Source organism: Pocillopora damicornis, chromosome 13, assembly GCF_964200805.1.
Source record: "Pocillopora damicornis chromosome 13, jaPocDami1.2, whole genome shotgun sequence".
Lineage (NCBI taxonomy): Eukaryota > Metazoa > Cnidaria > Anthozoa > Scleractinia > Pocilloporidae > Pocillopora > Pocillopora damicornis.
The window spans coordinates 13,593,310-13,615,286 of record NC_142682.1 but is presented as its reverse complement, the minus strand read 5'-3'; the positions used below and the strand labels follow the sequence as shown (position 1 = coordinate 13,615,286).

Here is a 21,977-nt window from a genome sequence, read left to right as displayed (position 1 = left end):
AAGTTTCTATTTGTACAGTTTAGGTTTGTCAGGTAAAATCGAGTCAAACAAAGAAATTTTCACAACTAATTTGATAGGTTAGCCTGCCTAGAACAATCAACTTCCTGTACAAATAAGACTTGGTATGTACCAATGATGCACAAAAGAACTATCTGTGGTAAGAGGGCAGGCTTTTCATTCTTCATTTAAAAAAATACTGAGGTTATCATCTTTCCACAAGCTCAGTGGAAAGTGAGAGTGAGAGAGACTGATAGTGACTATGTTATTTGAATAAATATTGAGAGAAGGATAAAAGGCAAGATATGGTCTGCACAACTTTCTTATTTCAATTTTATAACCTATTGAGGTAAGTCATTTATATTTGTACTTTGTGCATTATGCAGATGCCTATTAATTTAACTTTCATGCAGGTCAAAGTAAAAACATGAATTAAAATAGCAGAGCCCACTTTAATTTCAGTCCTAATTAAAGGGGAATCTTTGCTTTTCCAGTTTCCCACCCTTTAAAACTCACATATCTTGTGACCAATTCTTTATATCAATGTTAAGTTTGGGTAATCGAGTATTGGTAAGAAACACCATGCATTAATAAAAGCTTGAGCAAGAGTATTTAATGCTACTCAAATAAAAATATTGCATGTTACAATGTGGCAACTTACACAGCAAAATTATGTAGGGCGTGAAGTAGAAAGAAATAAGTATGGTAAACAGCTACAATTAATACAAAGTTGAAAGTTTAAAAGCTAAGAGATATACATTGCAATCATCAAATCCTATAGATTTTAACAAAAAAGGGTCAGTTACCAATATAACTTCTCCCAAACTTTCATACTTACAGAAAATTATTAATTTTTTTCACCAGGTGGTACTGTACATGTACTTACAATAGTTCCACTGACACAAATGCATTTTTCTAAAGTTATCTCGTAGCTCATGACTGTACAGGTCATGTGGGTAGTTCCTGCTTGGGGACTGACATTTCAAGTACCTCAGTAAACCGTAATCATCAGAATTGCAAGCCAAGGTGTATTAACAAAGTGCTCAAGCTTCAAAAGTAGTGATCTATTTGTCACAGTTGAGTTCACTCCTTTTTGAGGCCATCTTCAGCTTGATTATCCTGTTACATGTGAAAACATCAAATGTTACTTGCATATTCAAATACTTGCTTGAATCAAAGTTATAATTTTTTAAATAACCTGCTTCCTTAAACATTTCAATTCCTGATAGTGACTAGCATCTCATTTCCCCTTTCAATATTACCCTGAATCAAACATTAAGGTTATGAGAATAAAGGCAGTAATAATGTGAATGTAGAATCCGAAATCTAATAAAATTACTAGTGAATAGGAAGAAGCGCCATGTGTTTTTCCTGCTTCTGTCATTCTTAATATCACAAATCAATCATGCCACCACTTTAGTGTGATTTTTTTTCAAGATGTGTACTTTTTCTTATGGTCATCTATTTTTAAAATCTATCTTTTACCTCCTGACATTTGAGATGAATCAAGTCCACACTGGCGATTTAACACATTGTAAGCAAACCCTTTACTGATTAAATTTTATTTGATCAAAAACAAGAAGGGCAATAGAGAAAATTGGTTAGCACAATAATTCAAGTTTCCTTTCTTAAGTATTCTGTGATCATTTCTTCTAACATGGGGTAAAGTTTACAGTTTCCCTCCTTTCATTGTCTTCTGTTCATCTGTTTGCTTTCCTAACAATCTTAACTATTGTTGCCAACAAATGTAAGGAGCATATAAAATGTGTACAGTTATTGACACTTTAATTCCAAAGAAGGACTAGTATCTAATTTCTCCTTTCAATATCATCACTAAATCATGCATTAAGGTCATGAGAATAAAGGAAATGATAATCAACTGAAGAACCTCTTGATTGTTAAACAAATTCTCCTTCCCAGCACATCAGGAAATGTATGGAGAACAGCATAAAGAATATGCTTACTGATATTAGGGTGTAATGCGTTAAAGACATCATGTAATCAGTTTTATATATGTAAAGTATTGCTTGAATATAATTATAATTGTGGTGAGTGCAAGTGCCTGGTAAACATCAGTCTATGGTCTTCTACTCTTCCACCTTGGAGGGTGCCTTGTGTACATAAAAAATTGAAGTTCGGTGCCTTTACCAGCTTTTTTCGGCTACAAAGATCAACAAAGAACAACGGTGACACCAAAATAATTTTCATGAAAGACACCTCTACAATCATTATGGTAGGTACACACAACTGACATGTTTGAGTGAAGCATGACAAGCATTAAGGTATGATTGCCAGTTTGCCTTGCAAACAGCTTATTTCTACCAGCTTTGAAAACTTCTGTATCCTCACTTTCAAAGAAAAGCATTTCCCATGAACATTTAAACAATTAAGACATAAGCTACCAGCAACAGTTTTTCCATTGTTTCATAACATCAGATTCTCATCACATTTTTTTTGTTACATTTGAAAGCATAACAAAATTATAATCATAACAATATAATGAAATCCCACATTTTAACTGTTTTAGTCCCACTAGTGACCTAGACAGAATTTCTCCTTACACTATCAGTACAATCAGTACAATACCAAGCAGATGAGTAATGAGAATAAAGAAATATATCAATTAGAGGATAATTGGTTGATTCAATTCTAAATTCTCCAACCAAACATCACATAAATTGTATGGCAGACATAAAGAGAATTACTTATGAGATCTTGAAAGTTAAAGGGTTATGTAATCATATGTACCAGAGAGACAGCAAATAAATGTAACATACTCCAGTAAAGTGTTCTTTTGTACAATGAAGTTTCAAACTCACTGAAATTAAGTTGACTTCATGATTCAGATTTTAGTTTAAGAAATGTGTAATATCTCTTCACATGGATGAAAAGAGACTGCCATTTATGAATTTCAAAATAGTAAATGGAAAAAAAAAACATGATGGAATCTAAAAAGACTGATAAAATATGGCATATCTATTCACTGAGATTTTAATCATTGGCTGGCGCACAGAGATATAAAAGAGGCTTTGTGAAAAAGACCAGGGCAATAAAATTAAAGATTCAGGAGGAGAATATGACATCAACTAGTTTACTGATGTTCTCACTTGAATTCAGTCTAAAGAGAACTCTGCAACACTTCTGTTTAATCTTCTCACTCGAATTAAAACATAAAACTTAATTATTTGCAGGCAGGTTAAGGAGGAAACCATTACCATAAATTAGCATGTTACCTACATGTCTTTGCTTCTGAAGAAAACTCCAATACATATTTTTTTTAAGCAATTATCTACATAATTATGTAAACTGGGTACAATATACGGTCGTAAAAGCAATCATTTTATTCTAACCTTCCTCCTTCAAAGGTGCCTTGTGTATCATATATATCAAGTTCAGTACCTCCAGATTCATAAGCCGGGCTTTTGGGGCTACAAAATAATAAAATAATCAACGCGTTATGGCAGGTCAATTTATCGAGAGTCAATTAAATATAGTTTCCTAAAATGGTATGGAAATTTTAAAATGTGCTTCACTTGTGCTACATATACGGATTTATCGTTGTGAATTACTGATGAAATTCCGAGAGTGTGCGGGCTCAGTTAATTCAAAAGAAAATATCCAAGTAGGTTACAGAAATAGTTCACGAATTGTAAACTGATGTGTTAACAAAACCTCCCTAAATTATGGTGCCAATACGAATTTATCGTTCATAATCACTTATGAAATCCCGAGATTGTACCTCGATGAATTCAACAGAAAATATCCAAGAAGGTTATAGAAACGGACTCTCAAAAACGGCTCTCGAATTAAATCAAAGTGCTCGGTGAGCAAACTCGTGAATTGACAGAGGACTTACATGATTTTTTAGATTATGTTTAATGTTATCTGGTTTAGGGAATTTTGTGGTTGATTGTCATATTTAGAGTACGAGCAGTAGTTCAGTGTTCGCTAATGTAGCAAAGAAACAAAATAACGTTGGGATAAGAATATATATGTATATATGTATATATATATATATATATATATATATATATATATATATATATATATATATATATATATGTATATATATGTTAGATATAGCTCTTTGGCATATAAAGCTTTGCTTTCATGTCCAAATTGAGCACTCTACTAGGATGAGTCATTGCTGCTAGCATTATGCATGCTCACTAGTTTTTCTAGTTTGAGCACTCTGGCATGGCTTAAGTGATCCCACATGTGTGGGATCACTTGGGGTGGCTTTATTGCCTTACCTCCATCCTAGCATCAGCACTGCACTGATGAGGCCCAGAAGGCCGAAACAGTACTGTCTGCAGTTAGTTATATGTATATATATATATATATATAAAGTGTAAAATTTTGAATTTAATTAAACTGTGCTTAATACATAGGAGTAGAGCGATGTATATATTGTGGGAGGAAAAAAAAATAAACTACAAGTTCATGCCTAAAGGCCTTTTTCGTGGTTGCCCACTCATCAGGGGATTTCCTGAAATATCATATCCACTGATGAGTGGGCAACCACGAAAGAGGCCTGTAGGGATGAACTTGTAGTTTATTTGTCTCTTTCCTCCCACAATATATATATATATATATATATATATATATATATATATATATATATATATATATATATTGTGTATCATTTAAACCCCTGAAGAGTGAAGCGGTTCACGAAACAGGCTTGTCGGGAAATGTAGTTGCGTCCTTTTTTCCTCTCATAATATTTATTTATATATATGCATACATATATATACATACATATAGACATACACATATATATATATATATGTATATATGTATATATATATATATGTTAGATATAGCTCTAGTGAGCTATATCTAGCTAGTGAGCTTTATATATATATATATATAGATAGATAGATAGATAGATATAGATATATATATATAGATACATATACATATACATATACATATACATACATATACATATACACTCGTTTTCTAAAACGTTGCCATTTTTGAAAATATGTATTAAATATAAACAGAATAAAACGTTCATATATTTGATACATAATATTATCAAATTTGTAGCGTTTTTAAAAACGGTTGTATACATTATTAAATGTGTATGTATGGGTGTATGTTTGTACGTATATATAATAAAGGACTAAACGTGTCTTTAAATTGATTCTTTTATTTGCTTATCTGTTCACTGATTTCCTTTATTTATTATCTATTTATTTATAAAAATATTAATTGAGTTTGCTGATACTTTTACAGGGTGAATAAATCACAAAGTCTGTTTTACAATGTGCCTCAATGCAGTGGTGCATGTCAAGACACTGAGGCTCAGCTGAATATGGATCGTTGTTCATGTGGACTAAATGGCGGAGCACTGAACGTGACTTGCAATCTTCAGATAATGCAGTTTAAGGGTATATCAAGTAATGGATTTAAGGACCAAACAAACGATTTTAAAAACGCAAATCGGAAAAAAAGAGATCTCATTTACAGTGATGACGTCATATACCTATACGACAATGAAAAATCAGATCAAACTGTGTACCATAAACGCACTAAACGTAACGTGCCGGTTGGAATGTCACCAGAGAATGCAACGGAATATTGTAGGAAAAGAATTCTGGATATTACTGCAACTAAAGTTTGCCTTGAACTTACTGGGATCAATGCAAGTAGTGCCATACAGTCCTGTGCTGCAGATTTACAAGTAAGTGACTTTTCTTACCAAACCTAACAATTTCCATGAAGCATTTAAGTGTTCGCCATCACAAAGCGTTTATCGAGTTCTGATGCACTCGGGAAGCAGAGAGAGCAGGAGAGGTACGCATTGATGAATTCTAGCTTCTTGAGTACTCGCCAAAGTTTCTAAGTGTATCCATGCGTTGCTACACGCACAGCGAAATTCATGAATCACTTATTTTATAACATATCTATCAAACACAATAGTCACGTTTGAGTGATAACGCTAAATTTTTCTTATAATGAAATTCCTTTTTTCAAAATTGACTGGCAAGATTTCATCAACAGAGACGAATAGTTGAACTGGAAAGGAGTATGCTGTAATTTGCAATTGTTAACGTCACGATCACGAGAGGAAGCCAAAGTAAATTAGCATGCTTGAAAATCGAGATGTTTTACTGCAAATGTACAGGTCATTCAAAACTTAACAAGACAGGCTAATGTATTTGTCTATTTTGTTTACAACTGCACACTAATTGGCTACTCTCTTTACTCACTACTGTCTCGCACGGAATAGATAGCGGGAAGAGTAGCTTATAAGGTTGCGACTCAGTTTGTAATAGAAAGCTGGTAGATTTATGCTAAAGGAATGTAAATCGACAATGGGAATTATTTGATTGGGTAAGCGTGCGCATAATGATGGAATGGATTAAGGAATCGTCTGACCCTCAACCCCCTTGTATGCTAATGGATTGTACATTTTTCTTGATTTGTAAGCAAGTCTTAGTAGTTTCAGCGTTTGATCCGCGGAAAATGGAAGTGTAGAATAAAGGATAACATTTAACTTTTTTGCATATTCAAACCTCTGCTAACCTAGACTCTCTTTACAGACGACTATTCTCGATCACTATTTCGTTGAAGAATACACAAGACTTACGTCTCGAAAATTTTATCAACTTCAGGAAGTTAGACTCAATGTAAGGCCTACTAAGCTTTCATACCTTCCCCGTAAAATGAACTTGATAAATCAAACTTGGTCTTCGAAAACCTAACATTTATATGACTGGCTCCTCTAGCTCTTTCCTATTAAGGGTTGAAAGTTTATTATCCAATTATTATCCAATTTTAAAACTTATCTAATGCTGAACCTAGGAATACAAGACTTCTCATCCTTTCCTAACGCGCACATTTATTTGTGTTTTAGTTGACTGGCGACTTAAATTGGGTGGAGTCAGCGTTCGAAAGTCTTAAATCAACTTGTGAATTCAAAGCTGTGAGTAATTTCTCCGGGACGAAAATGGAAATTTTGTCCCACCCGTCGAAATCTCCCAGAACTTGTGCCCAGGTGATTGCAACTCTAATGGAAACTGCACAAATGGGACATGCGTTTGTAACGAGGGGTTTATTTCTGCTGATTGTTCACTGAGATTTGATGAGATTCCTCGACTGTTCAGGTAAGAGATGCTCTCACGAAAATCAAACCTGGTAAATTAAGTTTTGTATATTAACGTTCCCATGGCTGATAAGTGATCTAATTAAATGGCGATCACGGAAATAACGATGAAGACGATGATGATCATGATCACGACGTTTGACAGCGTATACGCAGCAATCACTTTATTAGAACTTCTACGTGATGAGAATCTTAACCATTTATGATAATAGCTTAGTTTGATGCTTTAACTGAGTTCCAACATAAAATCAATAAGTCAATCTTCCTCAAAAGTATACCGTCCTTGATTTTCTAGTTATAATTGTTCAGCAGCAAAATGATCAACAACATTCTCTCCAACGTATCTACTTTAGTCTACGTACCTATCAATACTGCCTTTTATCATCGGTTTTTCATCACAACTAATTTTTTTTCCTTAATCAGGATATTAGATCGAGGACTCTGCGACATCCGCCATCGACCCTGCATCAGAACTATTGTCTTCGGGGAATACTTCGTGGATTCCAAAAATTTGACCTGTCACATTAACGAATATATGGTAATGACGAAAAAAAAACAAAGCAAATAAATAAATAACCAATTCTCTCATTTCAATATATGTGTGATTGTGTTGGGTGTAAGCCAACCTTAAACTTCGATGACAGATGTCCCTATTTTTGTTATAATTACCAATCTCCTTTTCTACCCATTCCAGTTAACTTTACGACATCAGGTTTAAGATAAAATTTATGGACAAGTCCTTGTCATCCTTATATTTTCCTGGTTTTTAAATTTGATTCGTTGAGGACTCGAAGGTGTTGACCGAATATACTCGGAAAAACAGTTTTGTTTTCTATTTTATTCGAAATGAGCTTTCAACTTATAATCTTGGCCTTTTCGACAGGTCGTGCCAGGAGCATGGATCCCTTCAAACGACACAAAAAGCCTTCAAGGAAGGCAAACTGACCTTTTTGCCGTTGAATGTCAACTTCCCCCGCCTCCAATAAATATGGGAAACTATGACGTGGAAGGCACTCCAGCAGCAGGATACCGAATAGCTGTTTCCAATGACAAGGCTCGTCACAGTCAATTCTTGGAACTGATTACCTTTGACTCTGTTTGCCAGGAATGCAATATTTCGCACGGCTGTCTTCTCAAGGTATATTCTGTCGTGTCGTTGCCCTTTTAAAAAGCCCCTACATTTCTCATGATTGACACCTCATGAAGGCAAAGGAAATTTTAAAAAGCTAAGTTGATCACAAAACGATTGGTAAAAAACAAGCATAACTTAAATGGAACTTGAATATGTTGAGTATATGTAGCTAGGTTACATCATGGTTAATGAGCGCTTACGATCTTTATTCACGAGTTGAGATAGAATGAGCGAGCGAAGTTTCTCTTTGACAAAAGAAGGAATAAAAGCGAAGCGAACTAACCTTGAAGTAATTTGTGTAGTTATTTCAAAAGTTCTGAGACCTATGACAAAATATGACAATTTTATCATGAATCACGTCTAGCGAAATCAACACCCCGCTACAGGATGCAAAATGGACGCCTTTATTTCGAACAAACTAAATCGACAATAGAGCTTTATTCAAGATATAAGTAAACAGTTATTATTCAAAATGATTTTAAAATGACACGAACTGGAAATTCCTATTTTGAAAGCTGATGGAAAATAAAATAAAAAGTGCAGACAATTATTAGCTTAGTTTTGTAATGACTGTTTCGTGAACGTGGGTCACTTATCGCAAATACGAGTCGAAATGCTTTGTAATCAGAGTCAGAAGTTAAAACTTGAAGTCTTTTGTACCGTTTTGGAGGAGCTTTCTTATTTTTAGTTTCCTAGATTGCTATTGTCAGGGGTTCATCCAGGCTATTAATGGAGATGCTAAAGTGCCCTTCATGACTTAATTACAGCGCCTTTGTCATTGTCTTCCTTGATGAACTTACTTAATTCTTTTAAAACCTAAAAGCCATGAGTCTGGGCAAGCAGCAAACGTTGCTGACATTCACTTTCATCAACTTTAGCGGGTCGCAGCGTCACGAAATGCGGGGAATCCAATACGACTGCTTTTACCGATGAAAAATTTCCTCTGCATGCTGTGATTGTTCAAACGATTATTTCTCACTTGTGAGAAAACAGTCCGACCAATTAGAACTCGTACAGTTTATAACGAATCATTTTTATTTGAAATTTTGCTGGGAAAAAAAAATTTCGTGAAAAAAAAAAATTATTTATACGGCTCCTTCTTCAGTGGTTCAAAAGCTGTTCAAGCCTTTCTCTTGTTGATAAGTCGTCATATTTACACTTATATCTCTTCCTTCATACAAGGAAATCTCATAAACTTCCTTTTATGTTCACGTACTGTAGAGAGATTCATGTTTGATCAGAGGACACTGTTTCGCCGAGGAGGCACCTAACCCTAACGACTGGTGTCAACAGTGCAATATATCGGTTAACCAGATGAGTTGGACAAGACGAATGAGTAAGTTGCCTGTTAAATTACAGTTTCGAGATGCCTTTTTCAAGTCTCTGACTCGCACTCCCCTTAAGGGTTTACACGTGATCTGTAAACAATAGTACAAACAGTAGTTTGAGAGCGAAGCCCAAGGAAACCTGTGAGGTTCGAGAATAGATAATATCCAAATACAAATTTAAGAGCCTATTTTTGTACAAAATAGAGGCCATTATGTTTAGTATCCTTCAAATATCTTGTCACGCGCTTGAAAATGTTAATGAGCAGCTTAGCGTTTGCTTCGTGAGATGTTTTCATTTAATTGTTGTCTGGTACTACTTTATGAAGAAAAAAATATTCCTTTCTTCTTTAAAAATTATAAAACACTCACACATTTTTGATTAAATTTTAAACGAAGAATTTTTGTAGTGGATGTAAGTTTTGAAAAAGGGTATATTACTAGCGTTATATCCTCGGATATCCCCCAGTTTTAGATCGTGATGCATTTAGACCCAATATTTGATTGATCATAACCGCATTTTTGATAAAACTGACTATTCTTTGAAAACAGTTTTCCTCTCGTTTTGCCAAGTGGAAGGTGTTGTTCTTTAGTTTCTTCAATTTGATTCTCTGGTAAATATACAATGACAAAATGACAGAAATAATGCCATTGCCATTTCTGATGTAATTGACGATGAAAAGAACGATGACGATGACGATGACGATAATGATGACAGTAACAGTACCGGTAACAGCAACAATGACAGTGACATTGACAGTGACAGAGACAATGAAAATGAGGATGACGGTGACAGTAAAAGATTACCCCTGAAAAATGATTCGCCTTACGCTCAGTGAATACTTAGTTACATTGTGGAACAAGGAAAAAATGCCGGCGGCAAGGAAAACAATTTTTGGCCGCACCAGAATATCCACAGCTTTTCTTTTCTTTCTTTTTTTCCGTTTCTTCTTTAGAAATCCGAATTTTCGTTTGTCACAAGGACCACATAATTGGCTTCGTTGACTTATTTTTGTCTTTTGCGCGCACGCCCTATGCAATAGATACTATGCTTGGATAAGGCCATAGCAGGTACTTCTAAAGGTCGGCACACACGAGGGAACTAGTCCCTGCGAATAGTCCCCTGAAGAGTTTACACTTAGGAACTGATCTCAGGGACTAGTCCCTAGTAGTGTTTACACGCGGGGACGAATTCCACAGGAAAGTAGCAAAAACTGGGGGGCAAACGGTATCATTCTTACATTCTGCAGCTTTCTCAAGAAACCAAAATTATTAAAGTAGCAATGTAGCGTTGAAAAAAATCAGCTCAGCACAAACCGCAGATTTTTCAGCGAAATTATTCAGTGCTTGAATTGTTTCTGATTCATTTCGGATATAAGCGGAAAATATCACTTTTTTACCGATCAGATGCGGTCAACACAGAAACAAAAAACACTTGAGTTATCAAACTTTGCGACTAGAGGAGAAAGCACCTTGTTGGTTTTGCTTTTGCTGCTTTTATCTTCGTGATTTTTGTCCCAGAACTGTCGATATTTTTATAAAAGTCGATCAGCATTCTGATGGAACTGACGCTTCAAGCATCGTCTTCCTTGTGATCCGCCATCTTGAAACAGAATTCGTAAGGAGTTGTGGGAGCTTGTAATACCGATCTGTGATTGGTTTATTTTAATTTGGTCGCAGGGACCTGTGCCCACGAACAGTTCACCCGAAGCATTTTTAAGAACAAGTCGGAGGAACTTGTCCCAAAAATTCAAACCAGATTGAATTCGTGGGATTAGTCGCAAGGACAAAATTTTAGTATCTACGTCTAGATTTTGTCGCAAGGAATAATCCCCTCGTGCATGCCGACCTTAAAACTAGAGGCCGAAACACTGGAAAATGAAACCGTGTTGAAATAAATCAAGAAAATACTGCGGAGATCGCAAAAAAAAGGGCCGGTATCAAATAATGAATCGTAGAATAATGTGTAAATGATACTATATGTATTTAAAATTCATTGTTATCGATAAAAGTTTTCGATCTTTGCATTATACCGCTACCGCTACCGCTGCAGCTTCTGCTTCTGCTGCAACTGCTTCTGCTGCGGCTGCTGCTGTGGCTGCTGCTGCGGCGGCTGCTGTTCCTGCTACTCCAGCTATTGCTACTGCGACTTCTATTGCTACTACCACTTTTACTTCTACGTTTTTGTTATAGCTATATCTACTGCTACTGCTGCTGCTATAATCATTACTTCCACTGCTGCTGTGGTCGCCGCTGCTGCTCTCTCTTTGTTTCTACTACTTAGAAATTGATTGCTTACACACATTTTCATTCATGTTTTAGTTAATTTTCCTCCCAACATAACTACGCCGAGAAAGAGATTTGCGCTCCTAGGAGAGAATCTGCATCTTCAACTGGAAGGGGAAGACCCTGAAAGCAGGCCTTTCGTGATATCGTTACTGGCTGGCAGTCCTGCGAAGGCAAAGATTTCTGATAAAGGTGTTCTGTTTTGGAAACCTGAAACACCTAAAACCGAGCTGTTCTTTTTAAAAGCCACAGACGAGTGTAACGCCTCATCAACCTTTGACTTGACGATAGAAATCGTTGCCTGTCCTTGCACCAACAAAGGGACATGTAAACCGGACGCCAATTATCCAAGAGGTTCAGGGATGTACTTTTGTGAATGTCAGCCAGGCTACGAGGGGCAGAGATGCGAAAAGGAGATCAACGAGTGTCTATCGTCTCCGTGCATTTACGGTTTGTTGTTTCGATCACTTTTGTAAAGATTTCATAAATTTGTGTTAGCCTTGACTTAGTAATCAAGTAATCAATCAGACAGAAAGTAAAAATACTTAAGGTTCTAGTAAGCTGGCATTATGATTATCATAAATAAGTATCTGAACGATAATTCAATATTAACCCACTTTTGCATGTTGTATGTAACGATTCCGGAAAGGGCCGCTTTTAACCTGCATGGGCGAGACGCAAATTTTGAAACTATGAAATAATACTGCTGGAGACAAAACAAATTCTACTGCTTTTTTATTTTTGTTTTGCTTCTTTGTTTTTTTTTCTTTTAGTTAATTTCGTGGCGGGTTTAAGCTATCCTTTTAAGCATTTTTTTTCTTTTTTAACAGGAAATTGTAGTGACGCGGTGAATAACTATAGCTGTCAGTGTGAGCCGGGATACACTGGCTACAACTGCAGCATAGACATCGACGAGTGTCAGTCATCTCCTTGCATACACGGTAAATCTGTTCATCATTTTGCCATTGATATTTAGAAAATTTTCTTGGATAGACGTAATTTATCATCTTATTCCCCTCTTACTTTCAATTTAGGTAACTGTTCCGACCTGGTAAATAGCTTTAAGTGTACTTGTCAATCGGGCTTCATTGGTATTCGATGTGAAATTAACATTGATGATTGTCCATCTTCATGTGGAAATGGTAAGACTATCTTTAAAAGTTTCCGTAGACAATATCACGTGCTAAATAGATACCTGTGCTTTCAAATCATTCAACTGCAGGTAATTCCGTGTATTCACCATAAAAAGGAATAAGTCAATCAAGCAGCTCTTTCAGATATGATTAATGTTAGCCCTTTTCGATTTCGCTCAAATTTCTGCTCCAAGAGCGTTCAAGTTAGTTTCTCACGTCCTTTGGACAAGCAAGGGATAGAAAGTGAATTATGCAAGTCTCAAATGCAGCATTCAGGTTGTTCTCTGGCCAAGGTCAAAAACACCCAGTGAAATGTTACGATAGGTGATTCCAGGTCCTCTATAATCGCTTCAAAATTCATTGTTTGACTAGTATTGTCTCGTCTTAATTAACGAATTTCAGTAGAATTTCTCATTGGAGAAGGTATAGATACTGAGTTCTTAGTTCTCTTCCGTCTAACTTTAGAAGCCATAATGTGTAACATAAATTGCTCTATTTTCAACCGCAAGAGATTTGGGGAGAAATAATGACTGGAAAAGAGGTTCCTGAGGGAAAAAGGGCATGATTAACTGTCAACTAGCAATGTTGTGACCTGCATTACCTTCCTTTTTTCAGGAACTTGCATCGATCTTTTGAACAACTACACTTGCCAGTGTAACGTTGGCTTCGCGGGCCAACATTGTGATGTGATCATCCGAAATTGCAGTGAAACTTCATGCTTTCCAGGAGTTCGCTGTATCCAAAAAACCAACACAATATTATGTGAATCTTGCCCGAGTGGATTTACTGGAGACGGAAAAAATTGCAAAGGTTTTGTAATAAAAGCAGTGGCACGAGATGATCATTTTTATTTAGATGCTAATCCACAAAGAAGCACACTGTGTGCTTATTTCAATTTTTTTATATGAGATGAGATAAGACGGTCTTATCGTGATTAACATAATCACTATCTCAGTAACTAGCTGTATCATCGTCATTATCACTTCGCTACCATTGCGATTACTATTGTCTATCATTTCTTAATGAATATTTATCGTTCTAAGTATTCGTTGTTGCTGTGGCATTTGTGCGTAAAGGATATAATTTCGTGTTTGGGGCGAAGCTGATGCTGAGGTTTTAATGGTGGCCGCCCATCAATTGCCCACAATTACCATTTAAAACTAAACATGTTCGCAAACTGAAACAAGTTTGGTTTAAAATAGACGTGCAAATCTGATCAGTGCTGAACATGAAGTTAACTTATTATACTTAAGTTCGACGTAGAGCCTCTACATCACAGAGTGATTGATTGCAATCCATTACCATGCACCCTCTGTATTTGTCCATTGAAGGGGCGAGGGAAAGGAAAGATTTTAAATTTTGTCCAATAACGGGCCCTTCGACATAGGGATACATTAGATCGTGCCGGGAACTGAGTCTGATACGTTCAAATCCATGAGCTTCCCCAACAAACCGATGTAAATAACCAAACAGGAATAACCTTCCTAGCTAGCGAGAAATGTCTACTAACTTACTCGAAGTTGTGATGAACTGCCAACATGCAGGGATTACTTTAATCTTTCTTTGTTATTGTATGTGTTTCTGTGGTTTTATCAGTCTTTTTATTATTGTTGTTTTTGCTGTTGTTTGTTGTTATTGTTTTGCTTTTTCTTCGTTTGTTCTTTTCTTTTTCCAACACACATAGTACGCGGTTGTACGGGTCATCATCACCGTCGATCTAAGTTTTGCAGCACTGAACAACACTTATTATGGTTGGGTCCAAGACATCGCATCAAAAGTGAAATGAACTAATTTGTTTCACCATTATTTAATTTTAGAGAATAACGAATTATTAACATGCCTTTACGTCATGTAAACTCACAGGAAAACTATTCTTCCTCTCAGATATTGATGACTGTGCTAATGTGACTTGCCGAAATGATGGAACCTGCGTTGATGGAGTAAATAGTTTTACTTGCTCTTGTCGAATGGGATACTATGGGGATTTTTGTGAAACAGGTAACCCCAAAAGAAGACGATTATGCTATTTCAGGTCTTAAAAGGCGAAAATGTAAAAATTACAACTAATACTCCCTTTGAAGTAGTCAAAACTAACTGTTGATCATTGAGTACTCAAAATGAAAACACAACGCAGTCTTACAAAAGTATGCCTTCCTGTTTTTTTTTTTTTTCTCGTTTCTTTATAATTGTTTTTTTTTTCTTGTGAAATGGAAAATTATCATACTTTTCTGGAGAAAACAAAGATAGTTCTCGTGAGCAGAAGACTTTCGAGCTCAAGTTTTTCGACGAGCCTCTGGCCAAGAGTTGAATCAACTACTCGCAGCTCAAATTGTCAGAAGATAAATTTAGCTGGAGAAGTTATGACCTGAAGATAACTACACATTTACATACACCCTAGGAAATAGCCCGAATGAAATCAGTATGGCATGAAATGAACTAATTTCTAGCGCCATCATTTAATTTTAGAGAATAACGAATTATTGAGGTGTACTGAACATCATGTAAACTTACAAGAAAACTATTCTTTCCTTCGCAGATATTGATGATTGTGCTAATGTGACTTGCCAAAATGGTGGGACATGCGTTGATGGAGTAAATATTTTTGCTTGCTCTTGTCGAATGGGATACCATGGGAATTTTTGTGAAACAGGTAGCCCAATAGGAGAGGATTATGCTATTTCAGGTCTAAAAAGGCGGACTGAGAATGTATAAATTACAACTAATACTCTCCTTGACGTAGAAAAAAACTGTTGATCACTGAGTACTTAAAATAATTTCATAACACAGTCTTACAAAAGTATACCTTCATTTTTTTTTTTTCGTTTCTTTATAATTGTTGTTGTTATTTTTTTTTTCCTTGTGAAATGAAAAATTCTCATACTTTTCTGGAGAAAAGAAGGAGAGTTCTCGTAAGCAGAAGACTTTCGAGCTCAAGTTTTTCGATGAGCCTCTGGCCAAGAGTTTAATCAACTACTCGCAGCTCAAATTGTCGAAAGACAAATTTAACTGGAGAAGTTATGGCCTTGAAGTTAACTACACATTTACATACACCCGAAGAAATAGCCTGAATGAAATCAGTATGGCATGAAATGAACTAATTTCTTGCGCCATCACTTAGATTTAGAGAATAACGAATTATTGAGGTGTACTGAACGTCATGTAAACTTACAGGAAAACTATTCTTTCCTTCTCAGATATTGATGATTGTGCTAATGTGAGTTGCCAAAATGGTGGGACATGCGTTGATGGAATAAATAATTTTACTTGCTCTTGTCCAGTGGGATACAAAGGGGATTTTTGTGAAACAGGTAGCCCCAGTAGAAGACGATTATGCTATTTCAGGTCTTAAAAGGCGGACCGAAAATGTAAAAATTACAACTAATACTCACTTTGACGAAGAAAAAAACTAACTGTTGATCACTGAGTACTCAAAATAATTTCACAACACAGTCTTGCAAAAGTATGCCTTCCTGTTTTTTTTTAATTCTCGTTTCTTTATAATTGTTTTTCTTTCCTTGTGAAATGGAAAATTCTCATACCTTTTTGTACAAAAGAAAGATAGTTTCGTAAGCTGAATACTTTCGAGCTCAAGTTTTTCGACGAGCCTCTGGCCAAGAGTTGAATCAACTACTTGCAGCTTAAATTTCAGAAGAAAAGTTATGTACTTGAGTAAAACTACACATTTTCATACACCCTAAGAAATAGCCTGAATGAAATCAGTCAAGTAAACTCACGGAAAAAACTATTCTTTCCTTCTCAGATATTGATGATTGTGCTATTGTGACTTGCCGAAAGTCACCTTTCACCCTAAGAAATAGCCTGAATGAAATTAGTATGATATGACAACAACATCGTTAGTTTAGCCAACTCGTCCATTTGTAAAGTGCTTTGTTTTACAAAGTTGCAAACGATCAAGAACCTGGAACGATTTCACTTTCCTCGATGGTGGTTTTAGGAGCAAAATTTGAACCTTAAGAGAATTTGACTTTATTTCTTTCGAAATTCTATTTTGAACGATAAGCAATACATGTGCAGCTGTTCACCAAATTCCTAGTCTTAGGACGTTAACTATGATCATCGAACATCTTGAACAGTAAAAGAAAAACATTAAGATAAGGATTGGTGCGATAAATCTTCTCGAAGGTACCTTTCATATGCACGGTGGCCCACAGAGGACATGCCTCATTTTTTTTTTTATCGCGCGATAAATGGGAAACTTGTTTGGTAGCATGTGATCGGCTGTCGCGCATGTTGTTTCCGTGGACGAGATGACAATGGCTGCAACAGTTGGAAAGTTCTATCTTAGTCTAGAAATTTACAAACCTGCAATAGTTATTTAATCAGAAAGAATAGATAATCCACACTTGTTCTCAGACACTGACAGCCATCTCCGAAAGTGTCTCGTAAGATTTCGCAAAATCAAGGTTTACAATACTGATTCACAGAGCTGTTTGTTGATAGGAAAAATGTGAGATGTCCGCTATGGGCCACCGTGAAATGCTTTCTTATTTGTTGTTTCGAATATACAACTTTCAAGTATTAAACTCGTAACTGATGCTTATAATTAACTGTAATCATACGATCGTTTGCAGATAAAGGCTAAGGTGAACGCGTTTAACAGGACACAAAAATTTCCTCGTTTTCGGTAAAACTTACAATTTCGAAAGGATTTTGAAGCTATACGGGAAAGGATTGTAGAGCAAGTTTCAGGTTTCCATCATCGTATATTTCCTTTACATGTATCTAAGTATATTTTCATCTAATGCATGGCCAACCCTCGATTGTACGCATCATCATCACCGTCAATCTAAGTTTGGCAGCACTGAACATCAAAAATTATAGTTGGGTCTCAGACATCGCATCAAAAGTGGAATGAGCCAATTTCTTTAGCCGTTATTTCATTTTACAGAGTAACAAATTATTAAGGTGTCCTTAACGTAATGTAAACTTACAGGAATACTCTTCTTTCCTTCTCAGATATTGACGATTGTGCTAATGTGACTTGCCGAAATGGTGGGATCTGCGTTGATGGAGTAAATAACTTTATTTGCTCTTGTCCAATGGGATACAGTGGGGTTTTTTGTGAAAAAGGTAGCCCCGATAGAAGACAATTATGCTATTTTAGGTCTCAAACAGACTATTTTTTTGTTTCTAACATACAACTTCCAATCATTAAATTAAACTCGCTAATAAAGTGTATGACGGGGGTAATCTTGCAATCATTTGCGGAAACAGTCTAAGGGGACGCATTTAACATCGTGTACTTTCCTATCATACATTTTTAACTTTATCTTATGTGTGGCCAATTCCAGAGATTCTTACTACCGTGGCAACAGAAGGAACATCCTTAGAAATTTTATCCTCCACCACTAAACTATCCACAGAAAGGATGCCGAATGAGAAGAAGTCAGGTATTTCATTTTATGACTTGCTTCCCTTTAACCAAATCGTTTTGTTACACTACCTCACCGACGACAGCACCACAGTTTATTTAGAAAGTTACCCTGTTTATTCATATTGTTTTGTTAACCGAACTACTTGTGATACATGTATAATACTTCGTTATCTGATCCAAAGCGTGTGGCTAAAAGAACCACACGGCGCCGAGAACAAAACATACTGTTTGCCTTGCACCTCTGTGTGAGTATCAAAACATCCCTGCCTTAAAATTGGCTTTGTTTTCATCAGTTCGCCCACATTCGGTTTAGCCTTAAAAGAGCTCAAGCTTAGTTCTTGGACAGGGTGAAGCGTCTTCATAAGTAAGAATTAAAATTGAACTGCATAACAAGTGGTTATAACCTGCTGATTGTAATACCTGATTTTTTTTATTGGTAACGCAGATTTTACATTTGAAATTCGCGTTTTCAAGGAATGGGACGACAAACTAAGGGACAAAAACAGCGAAACCTACAAACAACTATCCACACTTCTTACGAAAGAGGTTAGCAAAGGAAAAGATAGTAGCGGTTTGTATAGTGATTAAAAGTCTTAGAATCGGATGGTTCAACTTTTACGGCATGGGGTTTCTTATCTTCGATAGAATGTTAGAGTAAGACAGTTCATGTTGTTCTTGGTAGTAATACTCATTCCGTATGCAAGTTGATTTCTGCAGTACACCTGTTTAAAATCTTAAGCTTTGAGGCGAAGTTTTGCCCAATGGTCAGACCTCGACTCTGAGTAGACTGTTCCGTTAGAAGGTTTGCGCACTAAGTAAGAAACTGCTGCAGTTAAGTCCTAGAGTTGTGTGTTTGTTCTAATCACTACATTGGCAATGCACTGCACCTGGAAGCTGTGTATGGTAATACATTAATAATCTTATTTTGTAGATATATAAAGCATACTCTGGTGTACCTGGTCTAAAAGAAGTCAAGATAACTTCAATGAGGTAACCGCTTGCGGTTTTTTATATATTCATTACTAAAGTTTGCGACAGACAATCAGTTTGGAAAGTCTAGTTTATTGAAACACCATAAAACAAAGAACAAACAAATCCGGCACTACTTAGTGGCACAAACAGTCTGCACTTAAACTTAATCTTATGGCGCCAAGATAATGTACATAAATAAAAACTGGAGCACGGATATTTCTAGCTTTCTGATTGGCTGAACGGACCCATGTTATGAGCTTTTAGTCATATAGCTTTTTTCTTTGCGTGAGAGTATTCTAGCCATTTCAGCGTTACGCACCTCGTTGACTTTCTATTACCCATTATTTTTTAAAGCCACAAAAACCGCTCGGGTTGCATTCCTCTTAAACCAAGGTAGGGATGTTATGTACCTCATGCAACCAAGCTATAAAGAGGGCTAACAAAGCAAACTGGCTGTATACGTTCTGAGTTCTTCCTAAACTCTACGGCCGTTACATTGACGACTGCATCAGCGCTACCTCCTCTACCAGAGAGAAGCTCACTCAATTTATAACCGCCGTCAATTCCTTTCACCTGGCTCTTAAACATATGTGGGAAATTTCTGACACTGGCTTCTCTAGACATCAAAATTTCAATTGAAGGCAACGATTTATGCACTAGGGTTCACTAAAAATCTACAGATTCACATAGTTACTTGTTGTTTTCATCTTCGCATCAATCACTCGTCAAGAATTCCATGGCTTTTTCACAGTTTCTCAGACGCCGTCGTTTATGTAGTGACGACTCTGATTTTCCCGAAAAATCAGAGGCAGTGTGCCAGTTTTTCGATAAATCTGGCTATCCTGTTTCTGTCGTTAAAGCGGGCCACCACTGTGCCCAACAAATTGATGGACAGTCAGCACTACAAACAACTCAGAAGGAAAACACTAACCGCATTCTATTCACTCTCACACTTCACTCTCACAACCGTGCGGTTAAATCTATCATTTTAAAAACTTTAAATTACTTCAAAACGACTCTGGTACTATCTTTTCGCAACCCCCACGTGACCAAAATACAGGCATGTTTTTGGTCAGAAGTTCATTTTGAACCAATGACCAATCTGGAACTTTCAAATGCGCTCGCTCACGGTGCAAAACTAATCACTTTACGTGTACCTCCGCCAATGTCATTTACTGCATAGCTTACACCTATTGCAGTAAGTTATACTTTGGTGAAACAGGAAGATGACTAGGTGCCCGATTCCGAGAACGCCTTCGCGACGTAGAAAGAAATGGCGAGGACGCATCCAAACCAGTCGCTAGACACTTTAATTTCCCTAGTCATTCTAATCATATTACATCTAGGCAGCTCGGAAAGCCGCAAAACACTGGAACAAAAATTTATCTTCCAAATCGGCACTCTTAATCCACACGGTATCAACTAGCGCTTTTCATTCAACTAATTTATTTTTGTTTTCTCGTCACCATACTCCCACCAATAGCGTAGCTCCATCTTCTACATATAAACCCACAAACAACCCACAAATCCTACAATCGCTCTGACGAAGGGCTAACGCTCGAAGCTTTTTTACTCTTTACGGTGGCCAAATTACGTTTTCAACTCAGTTGTTAACATTAAATTACCTTCTATACTCTCCCACCGACGCAGCACCACAGTTTCTTTAGAAACTTACCCCCTTTTGTTAACTGTATACGTTGTCCAAGTCATAGATTAACGATCTCCTAATTTGCTTTGTCATTATCGCCTGTTGTATTATCTCATCTGCTAGCACCCTCTATCGTTTCATTATCATTATCATTAGCATCAATTGGCATGAGCAATATCAATACAGTATCATCATCAATACTATTATCATGATAACTGTCACTCCATTAATATTGTTATCATCACTATCACGATCATTATTGTTTCCGATAATATCATTAATACCGTGATGATTACTATAATCTTCCTTGCTCAATTGTAGACGTGGGAGTATTATGGTAGAATTCCAGCTGATGTTTAGATCAAGCATCACTTCCGAAGAGGCTTTGGCGCCGTTGAAAAAGGTAACCGCCGACGGAAAACTTGGAAGTTTAAAGGTGGATCCCTCCTCTCTAAAGCAGAAAACTCCCAGAACAGGTAATATGTAGTCAATTTCTACTTAGGGATGTAGTGAAGCATGTTTCGTTCATTTAGAAATCCAAGCCTTATCACAATTTACTTACGAAGCAGGAAACATGAAACTTTTCCATTTCTGACTATCTCCTTGTGTTCCTGAGTAGACTACTTTAACTTGGTACTCCATTTTGAAGGAGTTATTATATGCAAATACACTTTGCGCGCTGCAGCTAATGACGTCAAACTCTGTAACGTTGCCACTTGAAACGGAGCCAACTGCCTGTGAAAAGAACACGTGGTCGCCATACTTCCGTCCGCCTCACGCAAATGGCAATCGTAAAATACTAGAAACTGTGTATCTTGAGCAATTTCTTAAGTCTAAATTGGAAGCTTTTTTCTTTTTTTATCAACGTATATTTTAATTAATTTAATTGGCAGCTTTTACTTCAGTAGGTTTTATTATCTTTTTTTGCTATTTTTCAAACCCTTTTTTTAAATTTACTGGGCTAAAATGAAA

At 36.4% G+C, this 21,977-nt stretch overlaps 1 protein-coding gene across 1 annotated transcript in view; it reads left to right on the top strand.

The window, feature by feature from the left end:
* Positions 1-21,977, top strand: part of LOC149035585 (von Willebrand factor D and EGF domain-containing protein-like) — a 57,875-nt gene that overhangs the window by 34,877 nt on the left and 1,021 nt on the right. The window contains 18 exon segments of the mRNA XM_089191743.1: positions 5,242-5,689; positions 6,866-6,947; positions 6,950-7,115; positions 7,538-7,652; positions 7,998-8,252; positions 9,468-9,582; positions 11,894-12,307; positions 12,688-12,798; positions 12,892-12,999; positions 13,606-13,800; positions 14,875-14,988; positions 15,527-15,640; positions 16,185-16,298; positions 17,968-18,081; positions 18,303-18,401; positions 18,831-18,931; positions 19,317-19,375; positions 21,327-21,481. Coding sequence (XP_089047869.1) covers positions 5,242-5,689; positions 6,866-6,947; positions 6,950-7,115; positions 7,538-7,652; positions 7,998-8,252; positions 9,468-9,582; positions 11,894-12,307; positions 12,688-12,798; positions 12,892-12,999; positions 13,606-13,800; positions 14,875-14,988; positions 15,527-15,640; positions 16,185-16,298; positions 17,968-18,081; positions 18,303-18,401; positions 18,831-18,931; positions 19,317-19,375; positions 21,327-21,481 — 2,879 coding nt within the window.